Genomic DNA, 14682 nt, shown 5'->3' on the forward strand with positions numbered 1-14682 from the left:
TTTTTTCCAAGCTGAATTATGTGGTTATAATAATTTGTATGGTGAATATGCGTTATTTTTGAAAGCGCAACCAGTGACACCCCATGTGGAATGCAGTGACGTGTGACATAGTGGACAATTCTGTGCCCAGTGGCAGAGCACAGGCTCTTTCCTTAGGGTAGTGTCGAGCTGTCCCACCCCTTGGAGTCTGTCCCTGAGGCCAGTAAGGACAGCAGCTGCAGTGTGGCCCGGGGGAGCAGCGTGGCATAGCTGATGTCAGAGGTGCTTTGACATTCGTGAGGTTAAGCCCCAGGGTCTTTGTGTCCTTTGCAAATGCCTCTCCATGACAGCTGTCACCTGGAGGGCTTAAGAGGGACATTGGGGCCAAGCACCAGAGCTTTGGAGGTCCTCCTGAGAACAGGAGCTTCTAGTATTCCAAACTCAGAGGACTGGCTCAAGCAATCACTACTCCAAACAAAGGCCACTAGACAGCTTTAAACACAAAATATTCTTTTATTTGTCAACGAAGGCTACACGGGATCACTTCTAGTTTTGTTTTTATACCTTTTTTTCCTTTTCTAGAAGGTATCTACATCTGCATTTATTTACAGCCTTGTTGGTATTTACACAGTCAAGAATACAGTGTTAGAAACACAAAAGTGTTGAGAAAAAAACTTCTCAAAATTAGTTCCAGACTTCAGGAAAACTATTTCCACATGGTAAGGCCAGAGTCTCCAGTGTTGGTCGTCCAGAGGCAGCTTGGGAGAGTCCTTTTGCTGAAGCTGTGGGTTCAGAAGTCTTCAAGAACAACAGGCAGGTTTAGAAAAGTGGGATTCTGGTCTTGGGTGAATCTAGGGCTACCAGGCACCAGCAAACATCTGTGACAGCTTCTGCCAGGATAGCTGAGCCTGCCCGAAAGTTGGTTCTCTGTTGGCAGTTTGCCCTCAGAATCAAACACATTTTCTTCGGGACCAGGAGGTCGCCCAGTATCATGCCTTTGGCATTCCAGAGCGGGTAAGAAACCCAACATCGGCCTGCTGTCTGGGGCGGTCACGTACACAAGGCTGGTTTCTGAGAATGGAAAGGTTGGAGAGGATAAAGTTTCTGTCACCTGAGCAATGAGTCTTTAAAAGGAGTTTGCTGTTTTTTGAAGGTAAAATGAAAGGGCCTTGAACTACAGAGTTCTTTCTTTAATGCCCTCCTGTGCAGTAAAATACAGACAAGCGTATAAACTACCTGGGAATTCTGAACCTTAAACAGAGGGCTTCTAATCCTAATGAGGATCCCAAGGGAAAAAAGAGACTGGGTGCTTTCCAAGACCCCTCAGGAGGCAGGCCCCAGCTCAGGACCAGAAGCCACGGCCAGGGCTTAGTGGCTGCTGTGAGGAATGGAGGATAGATTCGACTTTAAGCACCAGGGGAACAAACCCCCAAACCCGAGACCCCGCTGAGGCCCGGCACACTCTTTCCTCCTGGGCACCAAGCTCAGCCTCATGGTCCTCGCCTCGTGGCAACTGCAAATACAGGTGGCAGATGTGAAACTATTCTAAGATTTCACATGGAAATCTCATCTTTGCATATTGGAAACCCCTGGCACCTATAAGGCGGTACTTAAAAGTCACAGCTAAAAAGGTCCTTTATTCTTTCTGTTTTTAAACAAATCGGATTCCTTGTTACGTGCCTATAAAAACACCGCCCAGTTTTATTCCCCTTCCTTGCCTACATCGCCTTCTGCTCCCAGCCCCACCTCATTCTTTAAAATCACGGCCCTCTGGCCTTTTCAACCTCTGGTCAGTTTCTTACTCAGCCTCACTCGCCTCGTGGCAACTGCAAATACAGGTGGCAGATGTGAAACTATTCTAAGATTTCACATGGAAATCTCATCTTTGCATATTGGAAACCCCTGGCACCTATAAGGCGGTACTTAAAAGTCACAGCTAAAAAGGTCCTTTATTCTTTCTGTTTTTAAACAAATCGGATTCCTTGTTACGTGCCTATAAAAACACCGCCCAGTTTTATTCCCCTTCCTTGCCTACATCGCCTTCTGCTCCCAGCCCCACCTCATTCTTTAAAATCACGGCCCTCTGGCCTTTTCAACCTCTGGTCAGTTTCTTAGCAATTGTTTCAAATCCTCCATCCCTAGGTAGAAATCAGGCACTAGTCTGTTCCTTGGGTTAATTCTCAGCCGACAGTTCTGAGAGACAAGCCTCAGGGGTAATTGACCGGGGAGTTCCTTTCCCTTCCTCCCGTTGTCATAGCTCTGCCCTCCAGTGATGTCTGCCTGGAGGGTGGATAAAAAGGAAATCTCATCCTATAAAAAACAAAGTTGGGGAATGACTGAAGTCCTATTTAAGGTGATGACAGAGGGGCTGTGGATGAGGAGCTGATGGCAGCCGTGGAAGATACGGGAGAAGGCAGCTCTTCCAAAATAAACCTTTTTCTAGGGTCAGAAGCTGACATCCTGCAGAATAATGAACCTGAGCCAGTGAGGGAGGGCTGGTAATTCTAAGGAACGCACACGTTTTGGTTGGTTAATGCCAAAAGGGCAGGTGCCGTCAAGGGTGGGATTTCATGCCTGGAGGCCTCTGAGCAGGCACAGGGAACTCTGGCTTATGCCTTCAGACTCACTCTTGTGGTGCGATTGGCACTGCTGGTCTCAGCAGGAGGACAGACGGAGAGTGCAGGCAGTGTCACCTGCCAGCCCAAATGGAAACCAACTCAGAAGGGCCGAGGCCAGAAGCACCACCTCCAATAGCAACGGCACCAGTGTGAAACTGAGGTGCTTGATGCTGCCTGCCCCACACCTGAGGTCCTCTCTAAAGGCTGGGGTTGCTTCATCTTCTCCCCATACAGAAGCTATGCCTCCTTGGTGGTATGTAGCCCAGAAAAAATATAGCATCATTCGTTTAAAGGAAAGGAATGCTCAATTATTCTCTGTGATTTTGATCTTTAAGAGTCCACACTATTACTTTGGTGGGGGTGAGGGGTGGAGAGTCAGAGGGTTGGGGAGGTGTGGGGAGACGGTTCATTCGGCCCTCATGCTGTCTCTGACCTCCAAGTAGACGTCCCCAGCAGGTCTTGACTGATGTCAGGAAGCCAGGATGGAACTGATCATCTAGGTCAACGGGCAGGGTCCCATTGCTCAGGGGCTCCTTGTATCAAGAGTACATTTGAGAGGCATAAGTCTATTTTGGATTAAAAACAAACAAAAAAAAACTTGTGTTCTTCAGGCCAAACTATTTTCCATCCCATCCAAGAACGATCCTGCCGGATGGGACCCGCCACCTGCTCCCGCCTTGCACAGTGGGCCCGGGAGCACTGCATCTGACTCAGCGGAGCTCTGGGAGGAGTGGGCAAATAGTCCAAGACACTGTAGCAGCAGTGTCACTTTTTTTTGGAAACAGGAAGAGCACTTAGCGAAACACATCCTCTCATCCCAGTGGGATGACGTAAGGCAAAACCTCCTCTCCCGAGAAGCCCTGGGTGCCTCCCTCTGCCAGGCAGACCCCGGCCTCCGTGCTGCTCCGATTCTCATGCAGTAAGAGACCTTTTCGGTTTCATTAACTCATGGAATATTCTGAAGACTCTGTGAGTAAGGCTATAAAGGTGCCATGAGCTTGTCAGTCCAACAAGGTTTCCGCAGGAAGGAGCTCAGACTCAGAATTCATTTTCCACACTCAATGTAAAATGTAACCCATAAAGGTCCCACTTTCTATGAAGCCCAGCTTAAAAGGAAGCATTTGGCTTCCCCTCCTGGTCTCCCAGAGCCTCCTGTGAGAGGTAATGACAGTGGTCATTAGGCAGATAAAACAGGAGAAAGGAGCTCCTAGCTCTCCCCTACTCTCAATGCTTTCCCCCGGCCCACTGGCTGCTGCCTCTCCCTGGGCATGCCCTCCAGGTGTGGGATGTACTCACTCCTGAAAGGACTTAAACTTCTGCCCAATGACCACAGGCGTAGGTCTTCACAGGGACAACTGTAGCCCGGCCTTCTGGGTCCATAGGCACCAGCCTCAGGAACCGCCCCCAATCCTGGTGGGGTAGTTTGACGCTGCCAGGCCACTCCAAATTACCTCTTTCCTCCTTTCTCCTTAATCTTGCTTTAAAACCCCAGTTGGGCTCCTCTAGAGGGGAAGCTGTTTTAGAAGAACTTCACAGAAGGAATTTCCTGAAAGCCTATCCAGCTGCATCCCAGCTCTGCAATTAGCCCAATACATGAGAGGCAGAGGAGCCTTCAGGAGCTCGTTAGAAGGATGCTTGACTCATGCTTTCCTCTCTCGGGCTGACTTTTTCTTAAGCCTCTTTCCACGATCAAAGGCCGCCAAGCACCTCTCTCCACACTCCTCTTTCTCAGTGGTGGCAGCTGAGCAGTGGAGGGAAGATACCCGAAGTCATGGGGAGAGGGCTTCACCTAGGAAGGCAGGCTGGTACCCTTGCCACCACTGCCATTCTTTTGCCGTGGGTGACCTTCCCTTCTGGACGTGGTGCCCACACTGAGGGCTTGCTGTGCGGTGCTGCTTCTCACGTCTGACTTTGGGAGAGAGAAACAGATGAATAAGGAACATCATGGGAGGACCAACCAACCACAGATGCCCTGGATGCCTCTGCCTCTTGGGGAGGCTTGGGCTCTAAGCCCCAGGATGCTGTCACCAGACTGGGGAAAGGACCTGGGAGACACCTTCTCCATCCCAGCATGGAGGTGGCACTGACAACTACACAAGATTTGCAAAAGGGGTTGGGGGTTTCATTTCGCATCAAAATATAAAGCTTGGACAGGAGTTTGGGGCAGCTTGAAAAAGGTGCTGTGAGATCATGAAATCCCCCAGAGAAGATGGAACCATCCATGGTCCTCTGGAGGCATGGAACACAGTGAGTAAAAAAGCCACCACTTGTCTGCGGGAGCTTAGCCAAAGATCCTCAGGTCCTGCAGACCCTCCTTCCAGGCCCCCTTGGAAATTTGCTACCGGCCCATTACTCTCCGCCGCACCCTTCCCTCCTGCCCGACCCCCATGGAAGAGAAAGTTGCACATGGGACAGGTTAGCACAGACACTTGTGTCTCACGTCACACTGGGTACCTGGGGACAGACAAGGACACACCCCAGGAGATGCATCTCAGTGAGGAGACATGTACCCCAAACAACAAGGAAAACTCCTCAAGGAAAAGGGAACAAAAGACAAGAAAGTTTTCATTGTGATCACACTATGGAAAAAAAATACCTTCTGTTCTTTGCAAAAAAAGTGTGAAGGCCAAATTTGTGTTTTTCTTTTCTTAAAAAAAAAAAGGAGGTTGCATGAATTACAATGCAACCAGTATCTTTTTTGTTTGTTTGCTTTCTGTACTTGTTAAAAAAAGGATTCTTTTTTTTTTTTAAGTACAACACAGTCAGGTATGCGGCCACAAAAGAGTAGCTGTCTTTGGCAAGAAGTCCCGGCCACGGTCCTCTCTGTCACCTTCGGCCCATCTCACTCTGTCTCATGAAGTGGATGTTGCTGGCGCTGTCTGACAGTTCCGGGTACTGCTCGACCGAGATCACGAAGAAGCCGTCGTAGCCTTGAACCCGCCCCGTGCTCAGCGCCTGCTGCTTCTCGCCCTCTGTCCAGGCCCGCAGGCCTTCCTCCCCTTCCCGAAGTCGCTGCTGCTCGCGGGCCCAGGCCTGGCGCACGGCTCTCTGCCGGGCCAGCTCCAGCACCCGTGCCTTCTCCTCATCCGGTGTTGTCCCATAGCGGGTGTTCAAGCACAGTGCCCTGTACTGGAGCTGGACGTCTGTGTAGCGTCTAGTCCTGCCACTGAGCACCGTGTTGATCTGGGACACAGTGACGTTGACCCCGTTCTCCAGGGTTCGCCGCCCCCCGCTGAGGCCCAGGATGGCCAGATCGCCTTCCGAAGGTCCTGCTTTCACAAAGTAGTGGGTGTCCACGCCGTCAATGGTGAAGTGCATGTTCTCTAGGTAGTGGGCGTTGTTCAAGATGGCAGCAACCCTCCGCCCGTCCTCGTTGGCCACACTGATGATGTCTGTGGTCACTCGGCCATCCTTCAAGGCGAACTTGACCCCTTTGCCAAAGACTGAGCCACTGGATGCAAACTTCTTTGTCTCTGGGGCCTGCTGGCAGCTGGTGATTGTGGAGCCGTAGAGCTGATCAAAACGTTCCAGGGTGACGAAGGCCTTGAGTTGCTTCTGCACTTCACACTGTACCCCGAGAACAGACTGATGGTGGGGGGAGAGGGAGAGAGTGAGATAAATGGGGAAAAACTTCCAACGGCCTGGAGCATCAGCTTACATGACTGAAAGTCAAACCTATACAAATGTATTAACTTTTAGCATCTAGCTCTACCTAGTGCTGACCACTAGGACACCCAGCCCTCCTTCATCCATCTCTTCACCCTTCCTCCCATTCAGAAGCTGTTCAGGAAGCATCTACTCTGTGCCCAGTCCCTTTCTCGGCACGGGAGATACAACAATGAATCAGACATCATCCCTGCCCTTGGAGAACTCCTCGTTTAGTGGGGAAAGACAGATGTGGCAACAAATAACTGCAATCAAACGTGATGAGTGGTGGTCTAAGAGGAGCAATAGTAACAGCTATAGCCAACATGTCGTGGTCTTTGAGCTGAATAATTCACATTCATTATCTCGCTGGATCTTCACAATAACTTTATACAGTAGGGACTGTTATTGTTCTGGTTTTACACCTAAGGGAACTAAGGCTCAAAGAGGTTGTAACTGGCCCACAGTCATACAGACTAGTAAGTACTAGCCCACAGACTAGTAAATATTCAAACCAACATTCAAACCCTGGTCTGTCTGATCCTAGAGGCTCAGTTCAAGGGCTGCTGGAGTCGGGAGGGGCAATCACGGCTCAGGGTGTCTCAGCCTGGAGGCGGAGAAGCAACGTGAAGGAGATGGGGTTCAAGGACAGGCTCACGCTGGAGTTGGGACTTGGAGGATGAGGGGATGATGTTAGATGCAGGAATGGCAAGGAATGCACTCTTGACAAGAAGGCTTAGTAGGATGAAAAGTAGTGATTTACACAAACCCTCTTAGCCTGCTGTATTGCTCTCTGCCATGTTTAGAAATGATTTTCAAGGAGGGCCTCTGTCCCCACAGTGCTTCCTGGGGGCTCCTCAAGTGCCCCCGCTCTTGGCTGCTTTGGGGGACAGGTTGGAAGCCACGTTCAGGCAGGCCCCAGGGCCTTATCAGCAACTTAGAGAAATGGCTTTAGAAAAAGGCCCAGCGGTTTCTCACTGAAATTCAGTCCTCTTTATAATTAATAGAACCCTGTCTGTGAACAATTATTTCCTAGAGTTTCACGGAAGCTGGAGTGCTCAACAACAAAGATCTCCAATGCTTGCCAAGGGCAGAAATCAATAACTCATTGACAGGCGAGGCTGGCAAACGGGCCGTCAGAGACTGTGGCTCTGGGAGGGGGTGGAGAAGGGAGCCTGGAGGTAGTGGGTGCAGCTGAGTGGCTGGAAGCGGCCCTGGGAAAACAGTCAGTGCTGTGGGCAGCTGGGCAGTACCTGGAGGGATGGATGGTGGGGATTGGAGAGGGGCAGGGGGTGGGGCTAGGGCCGCAGAGAGAGGATGGGCTTCGTGACCAGACAGACTTGGGTTCTCATCGCCTTTCCAGCTCACCTTGGACAAGTTTCTCTCAACTCTGGTCTTATCTGTAAAATGGGGAAAAAGGCCGAACTCACAGGGTTGTTTACTTCTTTCAACAATTTGTTCATTCAACAAAAGTTTTCCATGCACCTACTATGTGCGAGGTGGTATGCTGGGTACCAAATAAGACCCAGTACTTGCCCTCTTGGGGCTTAGGGTCTAGTGGAGATACAGGGAAGAAAACAGGAATGAAAATATAGCGTTGTGAGTGCTTAGCAAGAGGAAGCTATAGGTGCCACCGGAGCACAGAGGTGCAGAATCACATTCTCCAGAGGTCAGGGGAAGGAAACAGCTAGGCTGAGGCCTAATGGAATCCGACTGGAGTAAGAGATATGGATGTGTAAGTTTCTGATCTCCAGCAGTATGCCATCTGGCAACTGATTTCCTCCTCAGTCTCTTGTCCGCCTGGTCAGGGATCCCCTGAAAGGCCTGGTCTCTGCCTGATTCTTTCCTGCATTCACTGGGCTTCCGGGGCATGGGGCCTGGAAGAGCCAGCTCCTAGCACAGATCTTATGAAAGAGTGGGGCAGTGGGAAGAAATGAGCAAATGGATGTTTGAAGTGAGAGGGTGGAATGAAACTGTTTTTAAGGATCTTTATAGCCGTAAAATTCTATGAGTCTTTGAAATTGGGTCATAAATGGAAGACAGGGGAAAGTAACATTTTTTTGAGCACCTACAGACAGATCTGGGTTTGAATCCTGCTCTATTTCATCCTTGCTGTGTGGCATTCGAAAGCCTCAGGCATGAAATCTGTAAAATGAGAACAACGATACCAAGGGATATTTGTGTGTTAATTTATGTAGAATAGGCCAGGCGCACTGAGGTGCTCAGAAAATGTCACATTTGTATTTCAAACACACCTTCCCTCTTTGTACTTTTGTTCCGGGTTGGGACAAAGGCTCATTTTTTTGTGTGGAACTCCAAACTCAGTGTAACATACAAAACTCCTTAATTTGGCTTGTGAGGGCCTACATGCTGTTACAGCTGGGTCCACAGTGACTTGCCAGTGGCAGCGTTACTAAGTATTTGCTGAACTGTTTCTGGCAGGCACAGTGGACGTACCACATTGGTTTCTATCATTGGCCTAGGCTTTCCTGAAAAGCTGGTGGGACCCGTTCCTGTAATGTCTGGATGGCTTGAGGGGTGGGCAGCCAGGTGTGTGAATTACCTTGCTGTTGTCCCACTCCTGAGTTTTCATCTGTGTGTGGATGAGCTCGTAGGATGGTTCCATGGCATCCATGTCTGGCTTGGGATAGCCGGGAATCACATTGTGAAGCTGGAATCCGAAGGTGAGCAGCCAGCTGTTGACATCTGGGTGGGAGAGAAGCAGAAACAGCCCCACGGAGTCAGTGGACCTCAGAGTGACACATCCCAAGAAAGCAGCCTACAGTTAGGCTGCAGCGGGGCGGGGTGAGGACACGGAGAGCTGCTGTGGGGAGAGTCAACAAGCATGGTGGAAACTGTTTCACGGTATGAAAGCTGAACATGCTCTTGGGACCTAGTGCCCCCTCCTAGGGATGTATCTGAGAGAGATGTCACTGAAGTAGAACCTAGGCTTCCAGACTCCTCTTACTACTGTCACTCTACCCCAGGACCTTCAGCTTCATAGCCAGGGGCAGCTGTTGATGGATGAACACTCCTCCACATCCAGCCGCAACACCAACAGGAGACACAGAGGACAACCAACCCCAAAGGAAAGATTTTTTTTTTTTTTTTTTTTTTTTTTTTTTTTTTTTTTGCGCGGGTCTCTCACTGCTGTGGCCTCTTCCGCTGCGGAGCACAGGCTGCGGACGCGCAGGCCCAGCGGCCATGGCTCACGGGCCCAGCCGCTCCGTGGCATGTGGGAGCTTCCCGGACCGGGGCACGAACCCGTGTCCCCTGCATCGGCAGGCGGACTCTCAACCACTGAGCCACCAGGGAAGCCCCAAAGGGAAGGTTTTAATGAATGACTTTCAAAGAGAAAATTCACTTAAGAAGCACACTCTCCCTCCTTTCTCCTTTTTGAAGAGATTAGAGCCGCAGGGCTAAAGTGCATTAGGCGTGGAGGTGGCCTGACCAAAGATCGAAGGGTTTTTTTCCCCCTTGATCCTGCCTTTATTTACTCTGGGAGCCTAAGGAAGTCACTTAAGCTTCCTGTGCCTTTATTTTCCAGTCTTTATATTGGGCTTGAGGATCTAGCCCCATAGGCATTGGATTTACTGGTTTTTATAATATTCCTGGGGGGTTACTAATCATAAAATACTAGGTATAGGGAAAGGTGGGATGTTGTCATGAGCAACCGGCTCACTGAAGAGTGGAATCAGGAAGCCAAGACTTCAGGAAAAGAAAGAGGGTGGAAAGTGTGTCATCAGTTACTTGGCCCTCTGTTGCTGAGTGTCTTTTACGTGCCCAGCTCTGGTGTCACAGATCCTCAGCTTTTGCACATGCAGGACCCTGAAGGGGAGCTGAGACATGGACACAGGAAAAACACCTAGAGGAGGGCAGAAGTCTTTCAGTTCCACAGACTGACAAGTCTTCATGAAGGAGGTTGCCTTGAAGCCAGGCAGTGAAAGCTGTGCAAATTTTGTCAGGCTTCGAGGGAGATGAACGCAAAGGCCATCGTATAAGGCAAGGCCTGGAGAGGGGAGGTGAGTATTGGGAGCGTTCGGGTAACCGGACAGCAGTTCAGCAAGGCAGAGAGAGACCCAGAAAGGAGAATGGCGGCTGGAGGAGGAAGAGCCTGGGATGGCACGTGGGAGGTGATTTGGGGTCTACAGGAGACAGACAGACAGCCTGTGTCCCAGCATGGCTCAGCCTTCCTTGGGAAGGGGCAGCTGAAGATGCCAAAGCAGTTGTTGACTAGAGACTCAAATCCAAAGTCAGGAGAAGGCAGGATGTGGAATTAAGTGTCTGAGCCAGCAACTCTGGGTGGTGGGCATTCAGGCCTGCTTTGGGCTTTTTCCAAAGCAGACAGATCCCTGGTCAGGGAGGTTCTTAGGGCCCAGGCATTGGTGGAATTGAGTTCATCCCAGTGATGGGAGTGCCATTTGGGGGTCATCAACTTCATCCCACATTGCCTTTCCATTCAAGAACCTCAAGTTTGCCTTTCTCTTTCTTTCTTTTCTTTTTTTCTTTTTTTGTTTCTTCGATGTTCCAGAGCCCCTCTCTTGGGTGTGAAGCCTGGAGGTTCTGACGTGGAGGGGTGGTAGGAAAGGAAGCTTGGAAACCCAGATTCTACTTCTAGAAAGATCATATAAGGGAAAGAACATGGTGAGGCAAGACAAAACCCAGGTCCAAACTCTGGCTCCCAACTTGCAAACTGTGTGATCTTAGACAGTTTGCTTAACCTCTCTGAGGTTCAGTTTCCTTACCTGCAAATTCACGGGAGAAATGGTTTTCACCAAGTCATGGAGAAGAATACTAATAGTGTTACCACTTTGGGGCAGCCAGCATAGAGCAGGAACTGTTCTGTTACATAAATGATTGGATTTAATGTATTTTAAAGTGTCCAGCTTGGTTCCTGGCTCATAGAAGGTTGCCTGTGTTTCCTCAAGCCCAAGCCTCCATGTGCCTCGAACTCCATTTCCTCTTTTGTAGCATGAGGTGCTTGGAGCAGTTTTCTCCAAAGTCCCTTTCCTCACTGAGTTTCTAAGTTTCTCTGATTCTCTGAATCTTGGTAGATGGTTCTTTGGGAAATTAAAACCAACAGAACGGGGGAAAAAAAAAAAACCCCTACAAAGCCATTGTGCCTGAGGCTGAGAACTTGCATCTGAATTTGTAGTTGCAAAGGAAAGCTTCTATCAGGAATACTGCAAATTCCCAGGAAGCCATGGGGCTCAAAAGAGGCCTGGGCCTTAATTACAAGTGACGGAAGGTGGGAAAATTTGTCATTATGCCTTTAGGAAAAATGCTGAAAATTGATTTATTCACTGCTTTTTCTACTGTGCTTTTCTGAAGAGTTGGGAATTTTAGTCTTCTTTCCTATGACATCAGAGGTAGACATTTCCCTCGATTTAAAAAGCTCTTTACGGGCTTCCCTGGTGGCGCAGTGGTTGAGAGTCCGCCTGCCGATGCAGGGTACACGGGTTCGTGCCCCGGTCTGGGAAGATCCCACATGCCGCGGAGTGGCTGAGCCCGTGAGCCGTGGCCGCTGAGCCTGCGCGTCCGGAGCCTGTGCTCCGCAACGGGAGAGGCCACAGCAGTGAGAGGCCCGCGTACCGCAAAAAAAATAAATAAATAAAAAATAAAAAGCTCTTTACTCATCCGTTCGTCCCAGACTTCAGTGTGGCTGCCTGGGACAGTGATGAAAAATAATCATCCCTTTCACATGTACACAGCTTTGCACTTTACAGAGGGAATTCAGATCTCTAAGAATGAGGATTTTGGAGTCAGACACAGCAGAGTTCTAACCCCAGCCTTGCCACCTCTCCCTGGGCGGGTTACTTTACCTCTCTGACCCTCACTTCCCGCCTTTGTAAATGGGGTCAGTGGTCCCCATCGCACAGGCTACAAGTGAGGGTTAAGTATATGATGGATCAGTGGTGGACATTTTTAAGTTGCCTTCCTAGTGTCCCATTCTGCCTTCTCTTTCTTTTTGGGGTATCCATGTATTTTTAGGGACGCTGACTCCACCTAAGGGCTTAGCATTGAAGCATGTGACCTAGGCTAAGCCAGTCAGTGCTTTCTATCTCCCCAGCCATGCTGGTTGGTTCAGGGGTTGTCATGTGACATAAGCCTCTCCAGTATTATAGGCTTAAGACCCTATCCTGTTTTTGGAAAAAAGATGAGATGCCTTTTTTTTTTTTTTTTTTTTTTTTTGTAGTACGCGGGCCTCTCACTCTTGTGGCCTCTCCCATCGCGGAGCACAGGCTCCGGACGCACAGGCTCAGCGGCCATGGCTCACGGGCGCAGCCGCTCCGCGGCACGTGGGATCTTCCCAGACCGGGGCACGAACCCGTTTCCCCTGCATCGGCAGGCGGACTCTCAACCACTGCGCCACCAGGGAAGCCCCGATGAGATGCCTTTTTATTGTTGTTGTTGCTGGATGTGAATGAGGTTGCATGTAGCCCACGTGGAAGATAAATTGGTCAAGTTTAGTGAGAATGAGTAGTATCTTGGCTTTTAGTAGTAAAATGGTTTTCTCTTCAGCTACAGTAACCTGCCAAGGCATCTCACAGGAAATTCATTGGAAGATGAGGCAGGGGGCATGCTTAATGCAGACAGATGTAAGAGAAATGTCCTCTCAATCGTTTAAATTTTTCTAGGGCTGGCAGCCAGCTGAGTACGGTGAACGCTGTGAAACCTTGTTGAGATATTCCTGTGCATCCACAGGCCCCAAGGATGTTTTCATCGCACCTGCTCACCACTGTGTCCTCTCTTCCTTCCCACTCTTGGGACTCCTGCTCTCGACATGACCACCTGGAATCCTTCCCTGAAAGAAGACTCCTCTAATTCCGTCAGCAGAAACAGGTCCAGCCTGGGCCACCCCAGTTTGGGGGCCAGGAAGCCACCACGCCCCTAAGGGGCACTCAGGTGGGGCTGTACACATTGCCCTCTCCATACTTTTGTACGTGCGGTCCCCTCTATCTGGATCGCCTTTTTTCCCATTACCTGGCGAATGTCCACTCATAAGTGGACCTCACGCGCCAGCTGCTCCCTGGGTAGAGCCAGCTGTGTCTCCTGTGTTTCACTGGCTGTCAGCGCAAGCGTCCGCCGTGGGCCCCTCACACTGGACAGCAGTTGTCTGTCTGGCCTCTCGCGGGGTGAACTCCTGGAGGGCGGGGATCATCTTTCTATCTCCAGTGCCTAAAACAGTGGCTGCACAGAGGGGGCCCTTGTTGAATGAAGGAAACTGCCTTAAACTAGGGGCAGGAGGATTATGTCACAGGACAGAAGACGGGGAGACGACCACGTTTGCAAGTTGTCATGCCCAACTTTTGTCCACCACGAACTCTGTTCTATAAAAGGTGCTGGTTTTATCCAGACCTGAATCCCCAGAGCTGCTCTGACTCCTGAGGTCTTCTGTGACTAGCCTGGCAGCGGCTCCTTGCTGGAAGGAGGCTGTTAGAGGCATTTCTGGCATGCGTGACCTATGGGGCATTTTATACTCAAGTTGGTTTCACGGTAGTGAAGACCAAAGCCCACTTTTAAAATCAGACGGTAGGGGAAAGAGAACCAACGTGAGCCAGGCACTGTGCTAGGCAGGTTATAAAATGTATCTCATTTCACCCCTGCAACCATCCTATCAGGTAAGTATTTTTGTTTCCTATTTGTCCATCTGTTCTTTGCTCCTTTTTCTCCCTCTTTTCCTACCCTCTTTGGATTATTAATTTAGTCTTCATTTTATCTCCACCATTGACTGAGAAGCTGTGCCTCTGCTTTAATCTTTTAGTAGTTTGCTCTAGGATTTACAATATGCATATTTAACTTACCAGAGTCAGGGTAGATATTCTAACTTCAATTTATAGATCAGGAAACTGGAATTCAGGGGAAGTTAAATAAATTTTGTGACTGTCATAGCTTAGAAATGATGGATCTTTCACCTAGTTCTGTCTGTTGCCAAAGTCTGAATTTTCCATTACCTCATCCCAAATAAGAGAACTGAATTCTTCTTTTCTTTCTTTCTTTCTTTCGTTTTTTTTTTTTTTTGGTCATACCTTCATTCAACTTATCAGGGACTCATAACCAGCCTGATCTCTGGGTCAGAAACTCTCAAAGTACATTCCAGGGGATGCATCCAGTGAAATATTAGGGTTTCATGGTCAAATAAGTTGGAAAAATAGTGGGTAAATATATGAAACACTTCTCTTTACTACAGGACTTCTCAGAGCCTTTCATAAGCTGAAATGTATCGTGAAAGTTTAAGAACGGTAGTTGCCCTGTCAAATTGATTTGATGCCAAAACCAGTTTTTCCAAAGCATTTCTCTGAACTAGTGTTTCTTCAAAAATACTTTGGAAAATGCTGCTCTAAGAGGAAGTCAATATCTCCCATTACCCCATACCAGCTTTCTCAAGGAAGACTGTCTTTTCAGATGACCAGAGTAGTGGTTCCTGCCCTCTGAATAA

The 14682-nt window shown here is 49.3% G+C and overlaps 1 protein-coding gene across 1 annotated transcript in view; it reads right to left on the reverse strand.

The window, feature by feature from the left end:
* Nucleotides 1-5144: 5144 nt before the first annotated feature.
* TENM4 (teneurin transmembrane protein 4) overlaps nucleotides 5145-14682 on the reverse strand; it is a 400863-nt gene continuing 391325 nt past the window's right edge. Inside the window, exons 29-30 of the mRNA XM_007455571.1 lie at nucleotides 8806-8948; nucleotides 5145-6182 (exon numbers count right to left, since the gene is read on the reverse strand). Of these exons, the coding sequence (XP_007455633.1) occupies nucleotides 5424-6182; nucleotides 8806-8948 (902 nt within the window). The 3' untranslated portion in view covers nucleotides 5145-5423. The remainder of the gene's footprint in view (nucleotides 6183-8805; nucleotides 8949-14682) is intronic.

Source organism: Lipotes vexillifer, unplaced genomic scaffold, assembly GCF_000442215.2.
Source record: "Lipotes vexillifer unplaced genomic scaffold, Lipotes_vexillifer_v1.1 scaffold123, whole genome shotgun sequence".
In the NCBI taxonomy this organism is placed as follows: Eukaryota; Metazoa; Chordata; class Mammalia; order Artiodactyla; family Lipotidae; genus Lipotes; species Lipotes vexillifer.